Consider the following 18,487-nt stretch of genomic DNA (forward strand, 5'->3'; position numbering starts at 1 on the left):
TAAGGTTTGCTTATTTCACAAAGAGTTCCTAAAACACAGTAAGTACAGCAGAGAGAAAACAAGTATTTTTGTAAATGGGATCACTCTGCTCTTTCCAGCTGGCCAAGGAACAGAATGCTTTGAAGAAATAAATTATGATGTGTACCAAACAATTTTACTCTTAACCAGCTGCCCCCTTTTTCCCTGTCATTTTTATATATTCAGATGTGAATGCTTTCTTTTTCTTGAGAAGATACATTGGTAAAGGAGAATAAACAAAAATTCAGTGAATAATTTCTATGAATCAGTGGCGTTCTAAAGGAAAACCAGCACTTGTAATTTAAAAGCAAACCATTAAGAGATAGCACTAAGACAACAGTACACTGAAATAACATCCGAATTATTTTCTTTCAGAGACAGTCAAGAAAAAGAAGGATCCTTTCCTTTAGTCCAGTGGATAGGTAGATGGATAATCACCAGCAAGCATGAAACTCTGACCATAAAAAGGTGGCATTTAAATCCTTCTCTCATCTCATCATGTGCTTTATACTACTTAAATCTTATGGTAGCATCTAAAGGCCTCAACTGCATTGAATAAGAGGTTATCTAGACACACTTAGGATCTTTCATTAAAGACATTAAATGTGGTGCTTTTATAGTTTCTCTAATTTTCTATTTACAATTTAGAGTAAAAACAAAATAACAACAATAATTTGGCTGGACTTGTTAAGGAAAAATGGAATGTGGTGACACAGGGTACTAAGTATTAAAAAAAAAAGTAATTTACAGGGCAGTTTTCACCTTATACTGTGTTAGGCTTCTTCATAAACAGTGAGCAGAATTCTGTCATTTTGTTATTTTGTGAACTATGCAATTTCACTCTGAATAGAACCAGCTAAATATTGTTGAAAGTTACCTGAGGATAATTTGTAAATATACATGCCTTGACAGCATTTTCTCCCTATCATCCCCCCTTTTTATGAACACAATAGAAGAAAAGACTACTGGCAAGAACCGTTTTGATAGCAGTCATTTTGAACAGCTACTAGGAGGATATCTGCTATAGATTTCAATATTCAGATTACAGTATAAGGTGTTGTGACTGTAATATTTATTTACCTTGGTTTTTTGGCTGAGCAAGTGTGTATATGCCTAAGAGTGCATAGGTGTACACGTGTTCACAACCACACTCTCTGAAGTTCTGGATTTTTGGAGAAATGTACACTTTTGTCTTTGTTTTAGAAAAATCGTAGAGATAGCACAGCTGAAAGCACTCTGAAATCTTGCATTCTCGTCCTAGATGCTGCCAGAAAAAACAAGCCTTTTATGCTTGAGGAGGCTTGAGATGTTTTCTTGCCAGTTGCGAGTCCTACTTCTCAAAGTAAAAGAGAGCAAGTCATGTCTGTGAAAAGTTTTCCTGACAGACGGCATGCAGGCAGCTCTCTTGTGCTCTGCCAATCCGTAAGTAATTAAAGTTCCTTTGTTGGTGAAAAGTCAGATCTGAAATGAATAAGGAAAATTAAAACAGGTGATGCAGTGGCTATGTCCAAAGGAGAGAGTTTTGAGTGCAAAGTAAAACAAAGATGAAGAAGAAACGGGGTTATATGTCTCTGAATAAATGGTCTCCCATCAGAAAAAGATTAATTTTAAATCACTGCTTTAGTTCTTATATTAGAGATGGTTTGATTCATCCAGAGCTATTTGGCGTTGAGGATTAATTCCTACAATTAAGTGTTTATGATTGAAAGTGCTGCTATGGAAAGCAGACAGATGAATATAATTTCAGGAGTACTGTGAATCATTAAATGAGTTGTAGGACCTTTTCCTGGGCATGAGCCACTTCTAAATTTCAGACTGAGGCTATAATAGAGTTCAGCATAAGGCCTGACTGGTTGCTGTATTTAGGAGTTTGAATAACAGGATAATCAACATGTACTCATTTGTTTATATAATACTAAACTTCTCACAGTTAATTGAAAGTATGCTGCCCATGGTATGTGTATATGCTACTCAGACCAAATAAATTCTTCAGATTAGTGCGTTAAGTGTTAGTGTCAGGTAATGAACTTAACCGGCCTCTGACGTGTTGGCTTCTTCTGACTCAAGACAGGCATGGCTGCTTTCCCTGCTTCACTATAGAGGCTCGACGTGGAATGTCGTACAAACCTGAGCAGAGGACAGGAAAACAGTGCTAGCTGCCAACTACCTTCTTTCTCTATTTATCATTATTATTGCTTGTTTTTTTGTCAGGAAGGCCCAAGGCATCGTCCTATAACGATTGGCATGTTGGGCGGGCATAAACTGAAATACAGGACAGACTGGCATTTTTTGGGCTCAACAGAGGAAACGGACATGGGGCTACTCTTCCGGGTTACGGAAAGAGCACTGGTCCACAGCTCACCTTTTCTTGGCACTGCCTGTCCTTTCCCAGGACTGCTTGCCTCTCCTGTAAGCTGCTCTGCCAGATATGTGGAAATTAAAGCTCCAACAGTAGAGAGACCGCTTGAGGCAGTTACTGTCTCCCCTCATGCTGTACCTGAACCATCCTTCCTGTGGCTCTGACAGAGTGCTGCCTGTAGCAGGGATGAGAAATTAACTCACGCATCCCCTCCTAAACAACTTCAGCTTTCAGTCTGGTGTGGTAAAATCAACCCCAGTTTCAGCGTGTCTCAAAACTGCAGTCGTTCAGGAGCAGCTTCATGAGCTGTTCGGTCGTGAGGTGGCAAATTGTGTCATGGGGTGGGGTGGATGGTTGGGGATGAGAGCAGTAACTCCTTCAGCCATCTGATTTTAATCCCTTGCCATATGTGACTTGAAGTCCTTAGATGCCCTCTACTGCCATATACCAGAATTAACAGATGGCTCTGTGTAACCAAATTCAGATTTGCTGAACTTTATTACCTCTCTGTCTTTGTAAATGGATGGGGGATTGGAAATAATATCCATAATTATTACAAAATATGCAAAGCCTTTTATAAAGTGTGAGTTTAGGCTAGACATCTTCTCTGACTTTCAGTGCCATTGCCCTGTATTTCAAAATTTTAACACTATTTTTAGCATTCTCTTCAGAGCTCACTTCTCTGATAAATTATCCCTCTGGGAATAAATGTGATCCAGAAAGATGCCTGAGGCACAGCAGAGTTTTTCCAAAGCATTTGAGGCCACATCATTCTAGGCGGAAGGAAGCTGCAAAACCTGCTGCTGTGGATCAGTCTCTGTTCTGGGAAGGAACTAAAGGATGCATTTAGCCATCGGATGTATTGTTTGCATAAGACAGAACAGCAGGCAAGAGTCTGTATCTAAAATGGAACAAGAATTACAGTTCTGTCCCATGTTTGCCTGTGTTATGACAGTTTTTGTATGCTGGCAGGCACAAAACAATCCCAAGTCAGACAGAATTAGTCCTGGAGGGAATCATTCTGGAGGCTCCGAGAATCAAGTGTTTCTGCAGTGCTTGAGCTTTAGCTGTGTTGGTTGTATCGACTCCTTTTCCCTCCTATAAGCAAAAACCAGCAAAACAATCCCACTTTTAGTTCCCCAGCCCAGATTCCTAATGCTGATTTGACTGAGCAGGTTTGGTCCCAATGAAATTAGCAGCCACATTGTGAACATTTTTAAACATTCCTGACCTTTTCTGAGGACAGTCTATTACTGTTCATTTTACTCTAGGTGGTTGCCAGGAATGTTACAGATAGAAGCAGGCATGGCAGGAGGGGACATGAGCTTTCCAGTGGAACACCTGACAGCTGCAGTCTGCTCCAGGTGAGTGAAGGGGGACATGTCCAGAGGACATGCAGGAGGGCCTCTGCCAGGCTAATAAAAAGGTAAAGCCCAGGTTCATTGAAGGGGTGAGCTTTCACACTGTGCATTCCTTTCCCTCCAGCACAGCCCTCCACTTTCAAGCACGCTGGTCTAGAATATGCTATTTGCATTTTTCAGGAGCTTTCCTAATTTTTCCAGAACATAATCTCAAACTGACAGAAGTCCACAGCAAAACCTTGTTGTGAATCGGGGCTTTGTTCTGTGAGACTGTTTCTGAAAATGCCCAGCGCTCTGTTAGCTGCTGTATAAAAGGCTGAAACATGAATTGGTTCATATGCTTTTGTTTTCAGCATGTTCATTCCTTCAAACGCCCCCTTTTCTACAAGAAATATATGAAGCTCTTCAAGTCCTCCTGGCAGGTGGGCTATATATTTTTATGGTGGCAAACCTGTGAAGCTATACCAATTTAAACCACTTGACAACGTAGTGCATTGCATATATTTTGGCTAGATCCATATTTTTACAATTTCTTCATGTTCATTCAATGGCATTCTTTTTTCTGTCCATCATGGAGTGGAATTCTGTGTCCAGAGAATGTAAATAGCAGCTGTTTCCACTCAGTTTGCATTTACATACTTAACACTTCAAAACAGATTATTTCTAGAAGCTTTCACAATCTAGTTAAAATTCCTGCTTTGTCAGAAATACTAGTGAGATGTTAATGAAATCCCTTGGGACTGGCTGATGGAAAAGATGCAGCAATAACAATGAAATTCCCCAAACAAGACTGATCAGTTATGCTTCTAACAGTTATACTTCAACAGTCAGTTGAAGTTTATCTTTTAATGTCCTTGGGCATTTTCAGGATCAATTCCTTGGGCTGTTCTAAGGGGGCAAAAATATGCCAGGTAAGGAGATGAATTGTTAAAAAACTTGTGCTGAACTGGTAGTGTATTTCTAGCAAAATTAATTTATCATATGAGTGCAGCTGAAAAGGAAAGAAAAAACAAAACAACACCTGTCAAGCTATTTAAAGTGAACAGCTTATTTGCCAGTGTCACAGATTTTTAAATAAATAAACCCCTTATGTCCTGAGAATAACTGAAAAACAGCTCTTTGGTTTTTATACTGCTATTTTTCTTTGTTGACGCTTCACTAGCCCTGAAACAGAGACACAGCATTTTTATTTAGTAATGCCTAAATTAAGATTTTAAGAATTATGTCCAATTATTGTTTTTTTCTCCAGAAAACTTTGAAAGCCTTTCACCTCATTATTTTGCCAAATGCCTCAACTTGAACCATTTCTTTAGATTTCTTTGATCCTCTGAAGGCTGAGAAGTACAGAACATTGACATTTAGTGACCTTTGGTACGGTTCATTTACTCTCATGTGGACTGTTGACGAAAATGCTTGCTCCTAAATCCAGATTTTGTTTGAAGTTATAGAAATGCACTTTCTTCTCTGCATATTTAATTTTGTTTATCCAGAAGAAAAATCCATTTAATTTTACAGGAGTCTCAACTGGGGCATCTCTGAACTGGACTGGACAATCCTGATGACTCATATTGTTCACAGAACAGTAATTCTGCGATGAGTTGCTGTTTTTGCATGTCTCAGTAAGCCTGTACCAGACCCATTCAGACTTAGTAGTCCGAACACAGACAGTCTGAGCTCAGGTTGTCTGTAAAAACAATGTGGGTCCCAACTACCCGATTTCAGAGGGTGCGCTTGTATTTTTAAATAAAAAAAGTCCCAGATGCAAAGAGGACCAGCTTATATCCCCACTAGCTGGGGCTAGTTCCCTCCAGAGCAGACTCTCTCTATTCACATCCCACAGTACTCCTTGGACTCTTGCTGGTGCCCCTATAGACCCAACATGTAATTCTGATTTTTTGTGTATCTTTCAGTTTGAAGTATCTGAAATTATGTGAGACTGTACCGCAGCCTGTGCAAATGGTGCTTTCCCAGCACATATGGTCCATATTCCATGTTTTGGGATGTGGGAATGTTTGAGAGTGCACAGTCAGCTTGAGCAGTTCATAGAATCATAGAATGATTTGGGTTGGAAGGGACCTTAAAAATCATCAAGTTCCAATCCCCCTGCCATGAGCAGGGACACCTTCCACTAGACCAGGTTGCTCAAAGCCTGATCCAACCTGGCCTTAAACACTTCCAGGGAGGGGGCATCCACAGCTTCTCTGGGCAACCTGTTCCAGTGTCTGACCACCCTCACAGGAAAGAATTTCTTCCTAATGTCTAATCTAAACCTACCCTCTTCCAGTTTAGAGCCATTTCCCCTTGTTCTGTCATTAACTGCCCTTATGAAAAGTCCCTCCCCAGCTTTCTTGTAGGCCCCCTTCAGGTACTGGAAGCTGCTATAAGATCTCCCTGGAGCCTTCTCTTCTCCAGGCTGAACAGCCCCAACTCTCTCAGCCTGTCCTCACAGGAGAGGTGCTCCAGCCCTCGGATCATCCTCGTGGCCTCCTCTGGACTTGTTCGAGCTGCTCCATGTCTCTCTTGTGATGGGGGCTCCAGAATTGGACACAGAACTCCAGGTGGGGCCTTACGAGAACAGAGTAGAGGGGGAGAATCACCTCCCTCGACCTGCTGGCCACGCTTCTCTTGATGCAGCCCAGGAAATTCTAGAAAGGGAATGTCTCTGCTGTTTTTCTTATCTCTGCTTATGGTGAACTTACCATTAATTTTTTCTGCACTGTGCCTGTACTCTGGACAGGAAATCCTTTTTCTTAATCCAGTTCTAAAATTTGTGGAACTCATTGCCACCTTCACTTTCCCCATCTCTAATGCCAGGATTCTAACTGTATGAAAAACAGTGTGAGGGAAAGGGAGTTTTATAAAGATAGGAAGTGTTTTTGTAAAATAACAAGTAAATCCATACTTAAACCAGTCAGGATTAAAAATGACAACAAAAAATATGAAAAGGGATGTGAACCCTTATGCTACTGTATACCAACCCACTGTTAACTAATTGAGGATCAAGGAAAAAAATTTCCTTGCCTTAGTTTATTATTCAGTTGAAATCCTCAGTGTGTCTCAACTAAAGCAGAAGGTGAAGATCCCTCCTGCAGTACAGCTCTGATCCAGTGTAATTCCTACAGATGTTGACTGGAGAAAAATGGTACTGAGGTTATTTGTTTAAACAAATACAACCTAAATCTGAATGAGAAAGACTAGCTGTATTTAAGAAGCACTAATCTTTACATGAAAATATAAAGCTCTGTTTTGTTAGCATTAGTGCGTAGGAAATATATAGTTGTACAGTAGGGTCACGCTTCCATAGTTCAGTCTTTTACTTAGGTTAATTTTTATTCTACGTAATAATGACTTAATGCAGTAGCCTAAGTTAACAGTCACTTTTCATTTGAATTTTCTGTGATACTTACATGGTTAAACTTTTATTAGTTTTGGCTGAAGAGATGCTAAAAACCAGTTCTTCCAGAATTCTTTTTCTATGATATCTCATATTTTGCTGGTAGGGGGATTCTTTTGCTGAAGAACTGTAAACTTTGGTAGCAGTCAAAACTGACCTTATTTAAAATGGTAAACTGCCTCTGATCCAAGGCTGTTTTCACCTTGACAAGCAGAACAGCTGAATGTAAGCACAACTGTTTCCTGTATTTATTACTTACTTGGTTATTCAGAAAGAGTATTTGTCAAAGTTTCTCAGCTCTCTTGGCCATTCCAACCTCCTGCAGTGCCTCCAGGTGGTGAAAAACTTTGTGATACTTTGATTACAATTTCTCACCTACATCATGACATGTAATAAAGTGGTACTCCAGGCCATAAACTTTTACTTCTCTGGAAGCCATACAATGCAAAATTGCTTCCACATAGCTCCCACCTTCTGATGTGCAGTGTCTGAACAGCTGTAGTATAGACAGTGGAACTAATATTGTATTTAAATTTTCAGAGAATTCTGCGCAAATTACCCAGTATGTTATCATTTTTGTGTTCATTTTTCTAGAAGTACCTAGAGGTAACAATTGGGATCATGAGCTCCTTAGGTGTGCTATAAAGGTACAAATAAAAAAAAAAGTAACAGTATTATCTTCTAGTATTAGAGGGCTGATTACATATAAGGAGGTAAGATTAAAATCCTATACACAATTTATTAAAAATTACAAATTAAATGTGTGTGGACTAGTCAGTACAGAAAACAGGGTTCCTATATATGGACTACATGCTATTGAAGGCAAGTAGAAACAGCAACAATGTTTTTATCTTAGTTTTTAAGTGGAGTATTTTTCTTTTACACATATGATCTCAAATTTAAAAAAAAAGTAAGATTACTTTCATTTTCCATGATACAGGCATCAGAATCTCAGCTAAGCTTCATCCTCTCTTCATAGGTGCGAAGGAAAAAGCAGCCCCAGAGAACAATTTGTGTGACATATTCTAGACAATAAAATGTTAAAATAAGATCAACTGCCTGGTGTAGGTATTTTTTTGTGTCAGTTGACTCTTAAGGGAAGCCTACAAAGATTAACTCGGGCTTAGATGTCCAATTAGTAGTTGTCTCAATCTTAGAGATGAATCCAACTTTTCTGTATTTAGGTACACAATTTGTCTGACGTTTATTCTAGCAAATAGTGGCCTTTACATCAATTTTATTACATTGTAGCATTAAAACAAAATATCCTCTATTACGGAAGAGGAATGCAGGCTACATCTATTTGGTGTAACTTTGTACTGTTTTTGAGGATGGAATGAGCATGTGAGAAATCAGAACATGCTAAAATGCATAAAGATTGGAATAACTGAGAAATGCAGCGTTGGCTTTAAACAGCGATCATTACTGTGACTTACAGCAGAGCTGCAGCAGGGATTTGTTCTGGTACAGCAGAACTTAGACATGGCAGCTGAAATTCACACCTGTTACAACAGTAAATGGACAAGAAGGGAATGTTCCTATAGAGCTGAATAACTGGGGAGGTGTGAAGGGAGGGATGGATAACTGCTCCCTCCATTATAGTCATGAGGAACTAAAACACAAAGGCATGAAACTTGTCACATGGGTCTACTTTCAAAACCAGGAGGATGGGGTTTTTTGTTTAAGTGTGAACATACATCTCTGCTATACCTTATAAAAAGTCAAATTGGTCAAAGCAAACAGGCAAGTCTCACAAAAGAACCTTTGGATCCAACCACTTTCAGCCCTGCTAGGGAGTCCCTTTTTCCTTAAGTACTTACAAATGTAATTAAAGAGCAGCTAATGCATGTCTCCTGTACTGTGAAATTTTATCATGTAGCTAAATCCTCTATGGTTTTAGACAATTCCAGTTGTTATTGTGCAAGATTGCCTCCTGGTGGTAGTACCAAGAAGCTGCAGAACAACACAATGCGCAGAGAAAAGGCAAAAACCTGCTTTAAAAGCAAGCTGCCTTTTTAAATTCAGATTTAACTAGAGGAAGTGAAAGCACCTTCTTTTTGCTCGGACATCAAGATAAATTGACCTACAGTCGAGGACAAACATTTCAACACTTGAGTGAAGCAGAGTTTTCTAATGATACACTAGCAAGCAGAGCCCGAGAAGACCTTTAGTATGACATTTTGTAAAATAATACCAAGATAAATACTTAGACTAACCTTACGTAAAATTTTCCAGAAGTATTTAAAGACAAGTATTTATGTGTGTCTTTTTACACACATCCAACATTGCTTTATTCACAATTAAAGGAAACTCAAGGAAAAAAGGTTATTTAGTAATAACTTTAGAAAATTAAGTGTTCTTTATGCTAAAAAAGACAGACTTTATATGGTAGTCAACTTCTAGCAAAATCTGTAGGTAACACATGCTGGCAAAATGGTGCTAGACTAACAGAAGAAACAAGAACCTTCCTGGCTTATCCAAGTTGCTTTGGAAAGGAATTACAGTCAAAATGTATGACATGTATGGGATAATTATTTTCTCATTATTTACTAGGACCTGCCATGAAGACTTAACGAATCCACTGGGATTTCTGCAGAGACACAATGTCCCAGTCTAGCCCTTTCTATCAGAAAGCTGATGCCTAAAACTGTAGACTGGAGTAAAGAATCTCCTTTTCCCAAGGAAAAAAAAATGCTAGATGACATAGAATATTGTAACAGCAGAGACATTTAAGCACTACAAAACACTAAAACTATGAAGTAGAGTCAAGCCACATGAAAGCATTTTATACAATAAAGGGTCAATCCTTCCCCCTAGGTAAGCTGGAAAGAGCTGTGAGTCTTCACCGATTACCTTGCTGAGGCAAAAACCTCTTCCTCCCCTGAGCTGCAGCTATTCCAGGTTATATACAAACATAACATCCTCACTGAACAGTGGGCAAGGGTGGGGTTAATAAAAGAAAAACACCTCCCCTCCCCACCCCCCCAACAATGAATGCACACAGAAGTAATCTCAGGTATTTGGGAATGCTGGGTGATTTAGAAAGGTGAGTTATTATGCCTTGGAAGCTGCAATTGAACCAAGTGCTGAAAAACAGTCTTGTTTTTCTGTCAGCTAGTTCAAGTAGAAAATAACAGTCAAATTGAGTTAAGCATGTTTTAGTTACAGCACTCACAGAATTGCCAAGCACCTCACTTCCTTTAATTTTTATTTCCAAAAAAGATTAATAGCAAAGTGTTGATGAACAAGAAGTTATCTTAATCATCTGTCTTTAGGAGGATTAGGATTCCTGCGTCTTCTGTGATACCTAGAAGAAAAAAAGGCTGCAGTGAATGCAAGCTTTGGACAGTCTTTGATTCTCCTGATATTCTGCACCCCAGCGACATATCTGGAGGTTACACAAGTAAGCGAAGCAAGATCCACGAACGTAACCCATCACCACTCATTAGATGTCATCGCTGTTGTTCGTGGAGTTACATAACACTATTCATTTCTATTGCTGCATCTGCTACAAGCACGCAATAATCCCATCAGTTCTACAGCTGAATAGGTACAAAAGCTGCTGTTTACTCTTAATCCTTTGTGTGAAGGTAATTTTATTACACGGTCAGCTTTTCCTTTGGCTAAAACAGAGCCATATTTGCTACAGAACAGAGAGACTTGATGTTTAAAGGAGTTATGCCAGGCTGTATGTTAAATAGTGTAATATTTTGCAAACAAGTTAAAAAACAAACTCTTCATAACAAAAATGATCCCTACTTTCCTCTTAATTGCCTCCCCTAAAACAATGAATATCCTTTTTGATGTTCATTTAAGTGACAGCTACCCTGTGGCCATAGAAAGTTCTACCATTTCATTCTTTTTATCTGCTCCCAAAACACAATAATTAAAAAGTTTTCTGTGGACAAAATTTAAAAAAAATAAAATCTGCCTTTATCAAGTCTCCACAGCTATAAAATTAGCAGCTACTACACCAAAAGGTGTGGTAACATCAACTGGAAAGGAGTAACACTAAGTAGAATGCCATTTGTTTCCAGTGGCATATCTGAATGTATATAGTTCCTCTTTAAGCTCAGTCATGCATATCTGCACCCAGCTTTCTGAGTATGAGCCACACCAAGGTGCACTTCTCACCACTTCAAATGAAAAACCTCTATTTAAGTCTGAGAATCATCCTGTTAAGTTTTTTTTCTGAAAAGTTACTAAGGAATAGATAATGCATGTTCCCACGCTGTATTTGGTTATGTCCATTGAGGGTATTTTACATACTAGATCCTCTTATACTTCAATAAATCACCTGAACCAGAAGCTAACTAGATGGTATGAGAAATTTCTACTCTGTGACATATTTTACTGAAAAATAAGTTGCAAAGGCTGCCAAAGAGCCAGTGTTAAAAAAACCCTTGCGAAATACATTCTTCCGTTTACACAACACTGCATTTAAGATTTTACGTAGTAGCCCACGTGCTAACAGTATCTTGTCTCACGTGGCTTATCCTAGGTTGCATCTGGTCATTACATTAGTCCTGCATTTCCCTATGCCTCCCAAAGGAATAAACACTGAAAAGAAAATACTTACTGTCCCACAGGATACCAGCGATGTTTTGTTGTGTAAAACATTTTGCTGAGCTCTTCAATTGTAGGACCGTTATTGTTCTTCAGCTCTTTTTCATTCAATCTGGATTTCAAAACTTGATCAAGGGTTTCTTCTTTATTATTCACTGGATCTGGCCTTGGTACGGGCTATAAAAACAGTGTATATATATTTGCTTTTTCTCCTTTTTTTGAGAAAAATAAAAAGCCAAGCTACATAGAAGGCATTACAATTTACTCTTAACAGCTGAAGCCAGAGGAACACAGAAGAATGCCTGTAATTGTAAAGGCTGGTTACCGTCCCCTACCCCACCCGTCCTGAACAAAACCACACCACTGTGGAGCAGCCCTCTAGAAACCTCTAATTGCTCCAGGTGCTACAGCTGATTACCCTACCCCTAAATCACCACTGCTATCATCATGATTGCTGACCTCATCCTTACAATTCACTTGCTGAATCAAACTTCAGTTCTGCTAACACAAAAGTACTCATATTATTCCTATTTAGAAATTTATTCACAGTGACGATCACCATCGCTAAAAAAGCTTTCAGATTATTTGTGCCTTGGAGAAGAATGTCACTTCCTAATTGCTTGTGCATCTGCTTAGACCAAGACATTTGTTCTCAACCTGAAACCCAACTATTGGCACCATTACAAATATTTTTCCTCACTTTAGTATTTTACACCTGTTTTTCCTGAGAGACCTGCAACTGATTTAATTTAAAAATGCGAATATGTAACTTGCAGGCAAAGAGTGCTAAAATTTCTCAATAGAGAATTTCCACATTGAGTATTTCAGCAATGTAGCTACCATTTGCAGTACTTTACTAGCACATGAGAACTGGAAACTGAAACAAAAAGTGTACACTAGAAAAGTTTATCTAGACTTACTTTGGCAGTGTAAAGAATACATTGCAAGTACTTCTGAAAGATAAAAAATTAATATTTAATTTTTTTTGTGGAGTTTATGACCCCAGAGTGCTGAACAGAATTTAAAGCATGAGCTGAAGAAAAGAGCAGCAGCACTGCTGTATAGCCTCTTGCCCAGACTGCTGCATCTGGACACAGCTGGACACGTGAACTATAACCTGCATTCAAAACATCCCCTCTGAGGAGTACACTCAAGAGTCAGGCACTGCTTTTCTCTGTAGTTCACAAGTATTTGAATGCCTCATTTAATTCTATTTGGGTTACTATACCCTGTGATATCTGAGCATTTCTCACTCTGCAACTTTCCCTCAATTCAGCTAAGAATAAGGTCCTCCTCATGGCAGCAGCTATATTAACCATTCACTTACTTCACAGACATGCTGATCACATAATAAAAAGTATCTCAATATTTTAAATTTTAAAAAGATGCCCTAAAGACTCACAAACTATTTATGCCTTTACATGAGCAAGGACGTTTGGACATACTTTTGTATGCTCGTATGGAATCTCAAGCGAAGGGTGGTAGCAGACAATTGTCTTCAAATCCGATGTCACTGCAAGTTCCACTTTGCTATAAAAATAAAAATTTACATTCTTAAATACATCTCTTAAAATTTTCAAAAATGGTGAACAACTGAACAGCCTAAGTCCCAAAGAAAACCAGATGTGACCCTGCATTTATAAATTCTTAAGAATCTTCTTTAAATAAACCCTTACAAAATAAGGGTCACAAATACTTGATGTGAAGTCCCTCTTTTTTTTTTCCCCCGCCCCAGCCATCTTCATGTTTCTTTTTGAATGGAGAGGGAACAAAGGGCTAAAATCAAGCATTAAAGATATCTGGAAATATGGGTTGGAAGAAAATCTTTAACCCTTTGAATAATTACATATAAAACTGTAGCAACAGATGGGTTTAATGATCATCAATGATACATAGGACATCTTGCCTCTATAGGAAGTATGGCACCTACAAAAGAAGGAATAGAAAACAAAGCTCTGTTTGGGGTTCCAGCTTTTATATTTGGTAAAAGATGATGAGCATGATGAACAACAAGTCCTACTGAGAGATTCCTTGGGGGAGTATGACTCTCTTCTCACCTTCTTTCCTTACTAACTTCCATAACATGTTAGCTCCCTAAACCTTGTATGACACAGGTGCTGCATTTCTCACTATATTTGTATTATCTTTTCTGGTTTCTACTCATGTTTTTCATGTAGCAACACAAAAACACCTGGACTTTGTCTTTACAACAAGCATCAATGAAAATGACCGCTCTTAGCTACTTTTGCTCCTCCACAAGCAACACTGCAGGGGTGCTGGGGTCACCACCACGTTTAGAATGAATCCTACATGATTTCTCATTATGCTTATTTTTTAAAATACTAACTTCACAATCATTATGATTTGAAACGGTACTTTAGTTAAAATTATTACATATATTCAAAACTGGCAGAAGATGTATTTGATACCATTATATGACAACTTCATGACAGAGACAGTAGCCCTGGAATAAACGTTACATGAAAAGGCCACACATCAAAGCACATTTAAGTACCAATTGTAGTCTTCAGGGAGAATTGAATATGTAGATTTATGGCAAGCATGATACACAGCTCCATCTGCAGAAAAAAACACACATAAAGAACACCAATGTAAAAATCAGAGTTGTGCCAAATTAAAGAATGTTCATATTTTCATTCCATTCTAAGTCTTAATTTGGGATTATAATCATATTCAGTTTTAGATTAACAAAACCCAAATACTGTCTAAATAGAAGTTCAACTTTACTACACAGATTTCTAGTGCAATAAAAAAATATAGTATCTAGGTAGCCATGGCCTACATTTACCTTTCCAATGGTATTGTTTTCCTAAGAAAAAAATCACAGTATGAACAAAATACCTGTAGATTTCACCATTAGAGCATATTCTTTGTATATGCAAGGAACAGTACCTTATGACTCACAGGGAAGATCACAATTTCATTCAGAGCAATATTTGTTCTAAAAAGTAAATTTGTTAAAATTAATTAATAAAAACTAATTTGTTGTTTAAAACTTCACTGGTGACTGCTATATGCTATACAAAACTGTAATGTCTTGGCTGCTGTAACACTACAGAACTTTACCCTGTTCCCCAGGTTCCTGTTGCTCCAAGGAAAGCAAACACAAGAATTACAAGTGATAAAGGCGGCCAGCAGCATCCAGAACTGTACTAAGTGAAGTGAACTGAGGGGAGGGATTATCTCCCTCTGCTCAGCACCTGCTAGACCACATCCAAATACTATGGCCAGTTTGGGGCCCTTTAATAAAAGATAATCTTGAACAGGTTCAGCAAAGGCCTACCAAGATGGTCAGGGGCTGCAGCATCTGCACTGTAGTGAGAGGCTGAGGGACTGGAGCTGGCTCAGCCTGGGGCAGAGACAGTTTTGGGGAGACCTGTCAGCAGCCCCCAGTGACCATGTAAGAGGATGTGGGTTATTGAGGAGATGGAGCCAGTCTGTTCACAGCAGTGCATGGTGGGAGGACATGAAACAACACCACTAAGTTGAAACAACATGCTCTGACTGGATACGTAGAGAAACATTTTCCTCAGGAGGACAGCCAACCGGTGGGACTGGGGTCCAGGCATCTCCAGTCTCTGTCCTTGGAGATTTCAAAGACTCAACTGGCCAAAGCCCTGAGCGGCCTGGTGTGATTGCAGAGCTGAGCCTGCTTTGGGCAGGAAGTTGGACCAGACCACTCGAAGTCCCTTCCAACTGACTTTTCCCACAATTCCATTCCCATTTTTTCAAAGAATCATTTAGGTTGGAAAAGACCTTTAGGATCAAGTCCAACCGTAAACCTAACGCAAGGTGTTAGATAGTAACAGTCCCTTATATAGGAACCAGGCTGTAGGCATCTTGCCTTCCGCAGTCACGGAGGTGTGCGCGCCTGAGACGGGCCTGGGAGGCGCCTGCCGCTGACTCTGACTGGCAAAGCCCTTCCTGTACTGCCAGAACCTGACACAAATCCACAGGTAAGTTTCCGAGTCCAGTAAAGCTTCTTCTACCACCGCGCTTTAAGAACTGAATTACAACTGCAAGAACTAAGCCCTAGCCTGTTCTGAGCCTTCTGTTTTCAAATAAATCGGGGAAAAAAAAGTTTCAACTTTTTTCTGACATGTTATTTTATTTAGACCATCTTTAGATTTAATACAAATTGGCTATTCATAATGGAAGGAGTGAGCATTTAGTGTGTGAAAACTGGGAAAGCCAAAAGAACCAAGAAGAAACTTTGGTGTAGCTATTTTCCTCTCAGAAATATTTTAGACATACAATTATAAAATTTAAATTTAGATATAGCTAATATATTTAAATATATATTTTAGATACAAAATTCTTAAATTTAGAATTTCTCTTAGCACTTCCATGCTTGATTTAATAATTTAACCATTCTTAGTTATTAAGAAGTTGAGTTCTGGTAAAATATTACTGCAAAAAGTTCATATTTCTTCCTCAGATTTCTTTATCCTCCTTGCCCACTAACCTCTAAAATGTAGTATGTCCATTATATTTTCTCAACTCCTGTCTCTTCTACCACCTTTACTATCTCCCCTACATCCTTCTATTGACATTTAAAACATGGACAAAAATATAAGAAATAATACTGCTTGTGATCACTTGTTCCCCATTTATCCTAAGTAATGAGATTTTGCCATAGCCTTTTCCCACACTGTTTGTAAGTCTGAAAAAAATATGCCCCTGTCCCTGAAAGTGTTCAAGGCCAAGTTGGATGGGCTTTGAGCAACCTGATGGAGTGGAAGGTGTCCTTGCCCCTGGCAGGGGGCTTGGAACTAGATGATCTTTAAGGTCCTTTCCAACCCAAACCATTCTATGATTCTAAATCTTCAAATATAATGAGTAGTAAGAGCGGTGGTATTTACAAGCTAATTAATAAATTAGAGGAGTGTCACACATGGACCACGGATGCTTTAAAAGAAAAAAAACACAAATCAAGATATCCTTTAATTATTAGCAGAGAACACAGAATACCAGACTTGATTCTATTCAAAGAAAAATTCCCTTCTATGCTTCCATTACTTTAAATAGTCTAGGAAAGAGGATCTGAAAGAACAAATTGTAATACAGAATTCGTACAATTTCATCAGTACTTACTCTGCAGCGGGGCCTACTTACAGGTTGTTACTGAACGCATCCAAAAGGAGCTGGACCGTGCAGTTCTAAGCAATATTGCCATGCTGATGCAGAGAGGAAACCAGTCCTGGGCAAGATGGAACTCAAAAGGACACTGTATCCTTTTTTTCTGCACAACACCCTCTGAAAGAAACCAGTTTCGTAACTGTTCAGGGTACAAAAGACTGACAATTTCTTGAATATCTTAAGGATAAATACAATTTGTACAGTGTATTCCTTATTATGTGTCAGCTGTTTAGAAGTCCTTATTATTTAAGATACTGACACTTGCTTCCTTAATAGTCAAATGTGGTACAAGAGTTTATTTACTGAAAGGTACTCTTTGAAGGAACCTCATTAACTTTAATGAAAGTTTCCAAGCTTGGGTCTCTCAGTTTTTCTACGGGTATACGCTCACCCAAGTTCTGCATCTTTCCTTCTGCACACTCCACAGAATTGTTCCCTATACACACTTTTCTTGTTCATGATGTAAATATCATTGCCCAGGATAAAAAAGAGCTACTTATAAATAACACTTGCTGCAGTTCACAGACTGTCTAGATGCAGTTGTTTTCATCCATCTCAAAAGCAATACACCTAAAAGCTATGAAACACCATTTAGAACACCTTAAATATTATCCTAGATTTCACAGAAGCAGAAAGACACATATAAACATCTTAGGTTTTTGGCATCTACAGAAAAAATAAGTTTGCTTCGGAGAAATTTATGAGGATGTTTAAAAAAAACATAACTGGAGACAGCTTATAGACATACTCACAAAAACGAAAGAAACAAGATGTCTTTCAAACTACTTTGTACTTAGCACTTGTGAGGAACTGCACTACAGACTTGTCTCAAAGATTGTTTGCAAGGCCGGTCACAAGACCACCGGGTTCTGGGAACCCCGCTGTGTGAAGGCGCCCTGCCCGCAGGGGTGTTCTGCCCGGACATGTCCCTGCCCAAGTGCTGGGGGGGCACGAAGAGACATGCCATTGCTATGGAAACTATAGCCCTCGAAGGGGTATTTAAGGAGGACCGGCATGGGCAAACAGGACAGGAGAGAAAGACGGGAGAGAGACAGAGAGGACGACGGTCTGACCCCACCACGTCTCATCACCGCCGGAACAAGCAACTGAGACCTCCTCGCCCACCCCTCACCGTTGCCTTGCCGCTGGACCCGTGGTGGTGACTATTCTTGCTGCCCTATCCCGACTCCTTGCTTGATTCCCATCTTTCGTTCCATCCTGTCCTATCGCTATCCTCTTTATTACTCTTCTTTTTGTAATAAAAGGCGTCCTGGGAGTGCAGCACGTGACCTCGTTTGTGTCTTAATCTCGCTCTTGGGATCATATCGAAACCTTTCCCAACATCGGATCGGGATATTTAAATGATCCCGACATCGGATCGGGACAGCGCCGAAGAACACCAAGGGAAGCGTATGCTTTACAGTTTCTGTGAGTAATTAGTACTCGTCTCCGTTACCTGTGACAAGTGCGGCTGCAGTTAGAGAACACGAAGGCAGCACGGACAGAGCTGCCCAGAACCTGCCTTTGAAAGCCCATTAACGAAACAGGCGAGAAGAACACTGCGGGTCCGGGCCCTCGCCCAGGGCTCGGTCCAAACCCCGGCCCGTGCTGGGCCCCCCCGCCAGGACC

At 39.4% G+C, this 18,487-nt stretch overlaps 1 protein-coding gene across 1 annotated transcript; it reads right to left on the reverse strand.

The window, feature by feature from the left end:
* Positions 1-10,393: 10,393 nt before the first annotated feature.
* Positions 10,394-18,232, reverse strand: MRPL42 (mitochondrial ribosomal protein L42). Its single transcript, XM_010178106.2, is given in 9 exon segments — positions 10,394-10,439; positions 11,712-11,875; positions 13,144-13,228; positions 14,214-14,277; positions 16,814-16,900; positions 16,903-16,939; positions 16,942-16,975; positions 17,246-17,308; positions 18,201-18,232. Coding segments are annotated over 9 exon segments (612 nt in total).
* Between the last annotated feature and the right edge of the window lie 255 nt (positions 18,233-18,487).

The sequence above is a fragment of the Antrostomus carolinensis genome, unplaced genomic scaffold, assembly GCF_000700745.2.
Source record: "Antrostomus carolinensis isolate BGI_N321 unplaced genomic scaffold, ASM70074v2 scaffold35640, whole genome shotgun sequence".
NCBI classification, from domain to species: Eukaryota; Metazoa; Chordata; class Aves; order Caprimulgiformes; family Caprimulgidae; genus Antrostomus; species Antrostomus carolinensis.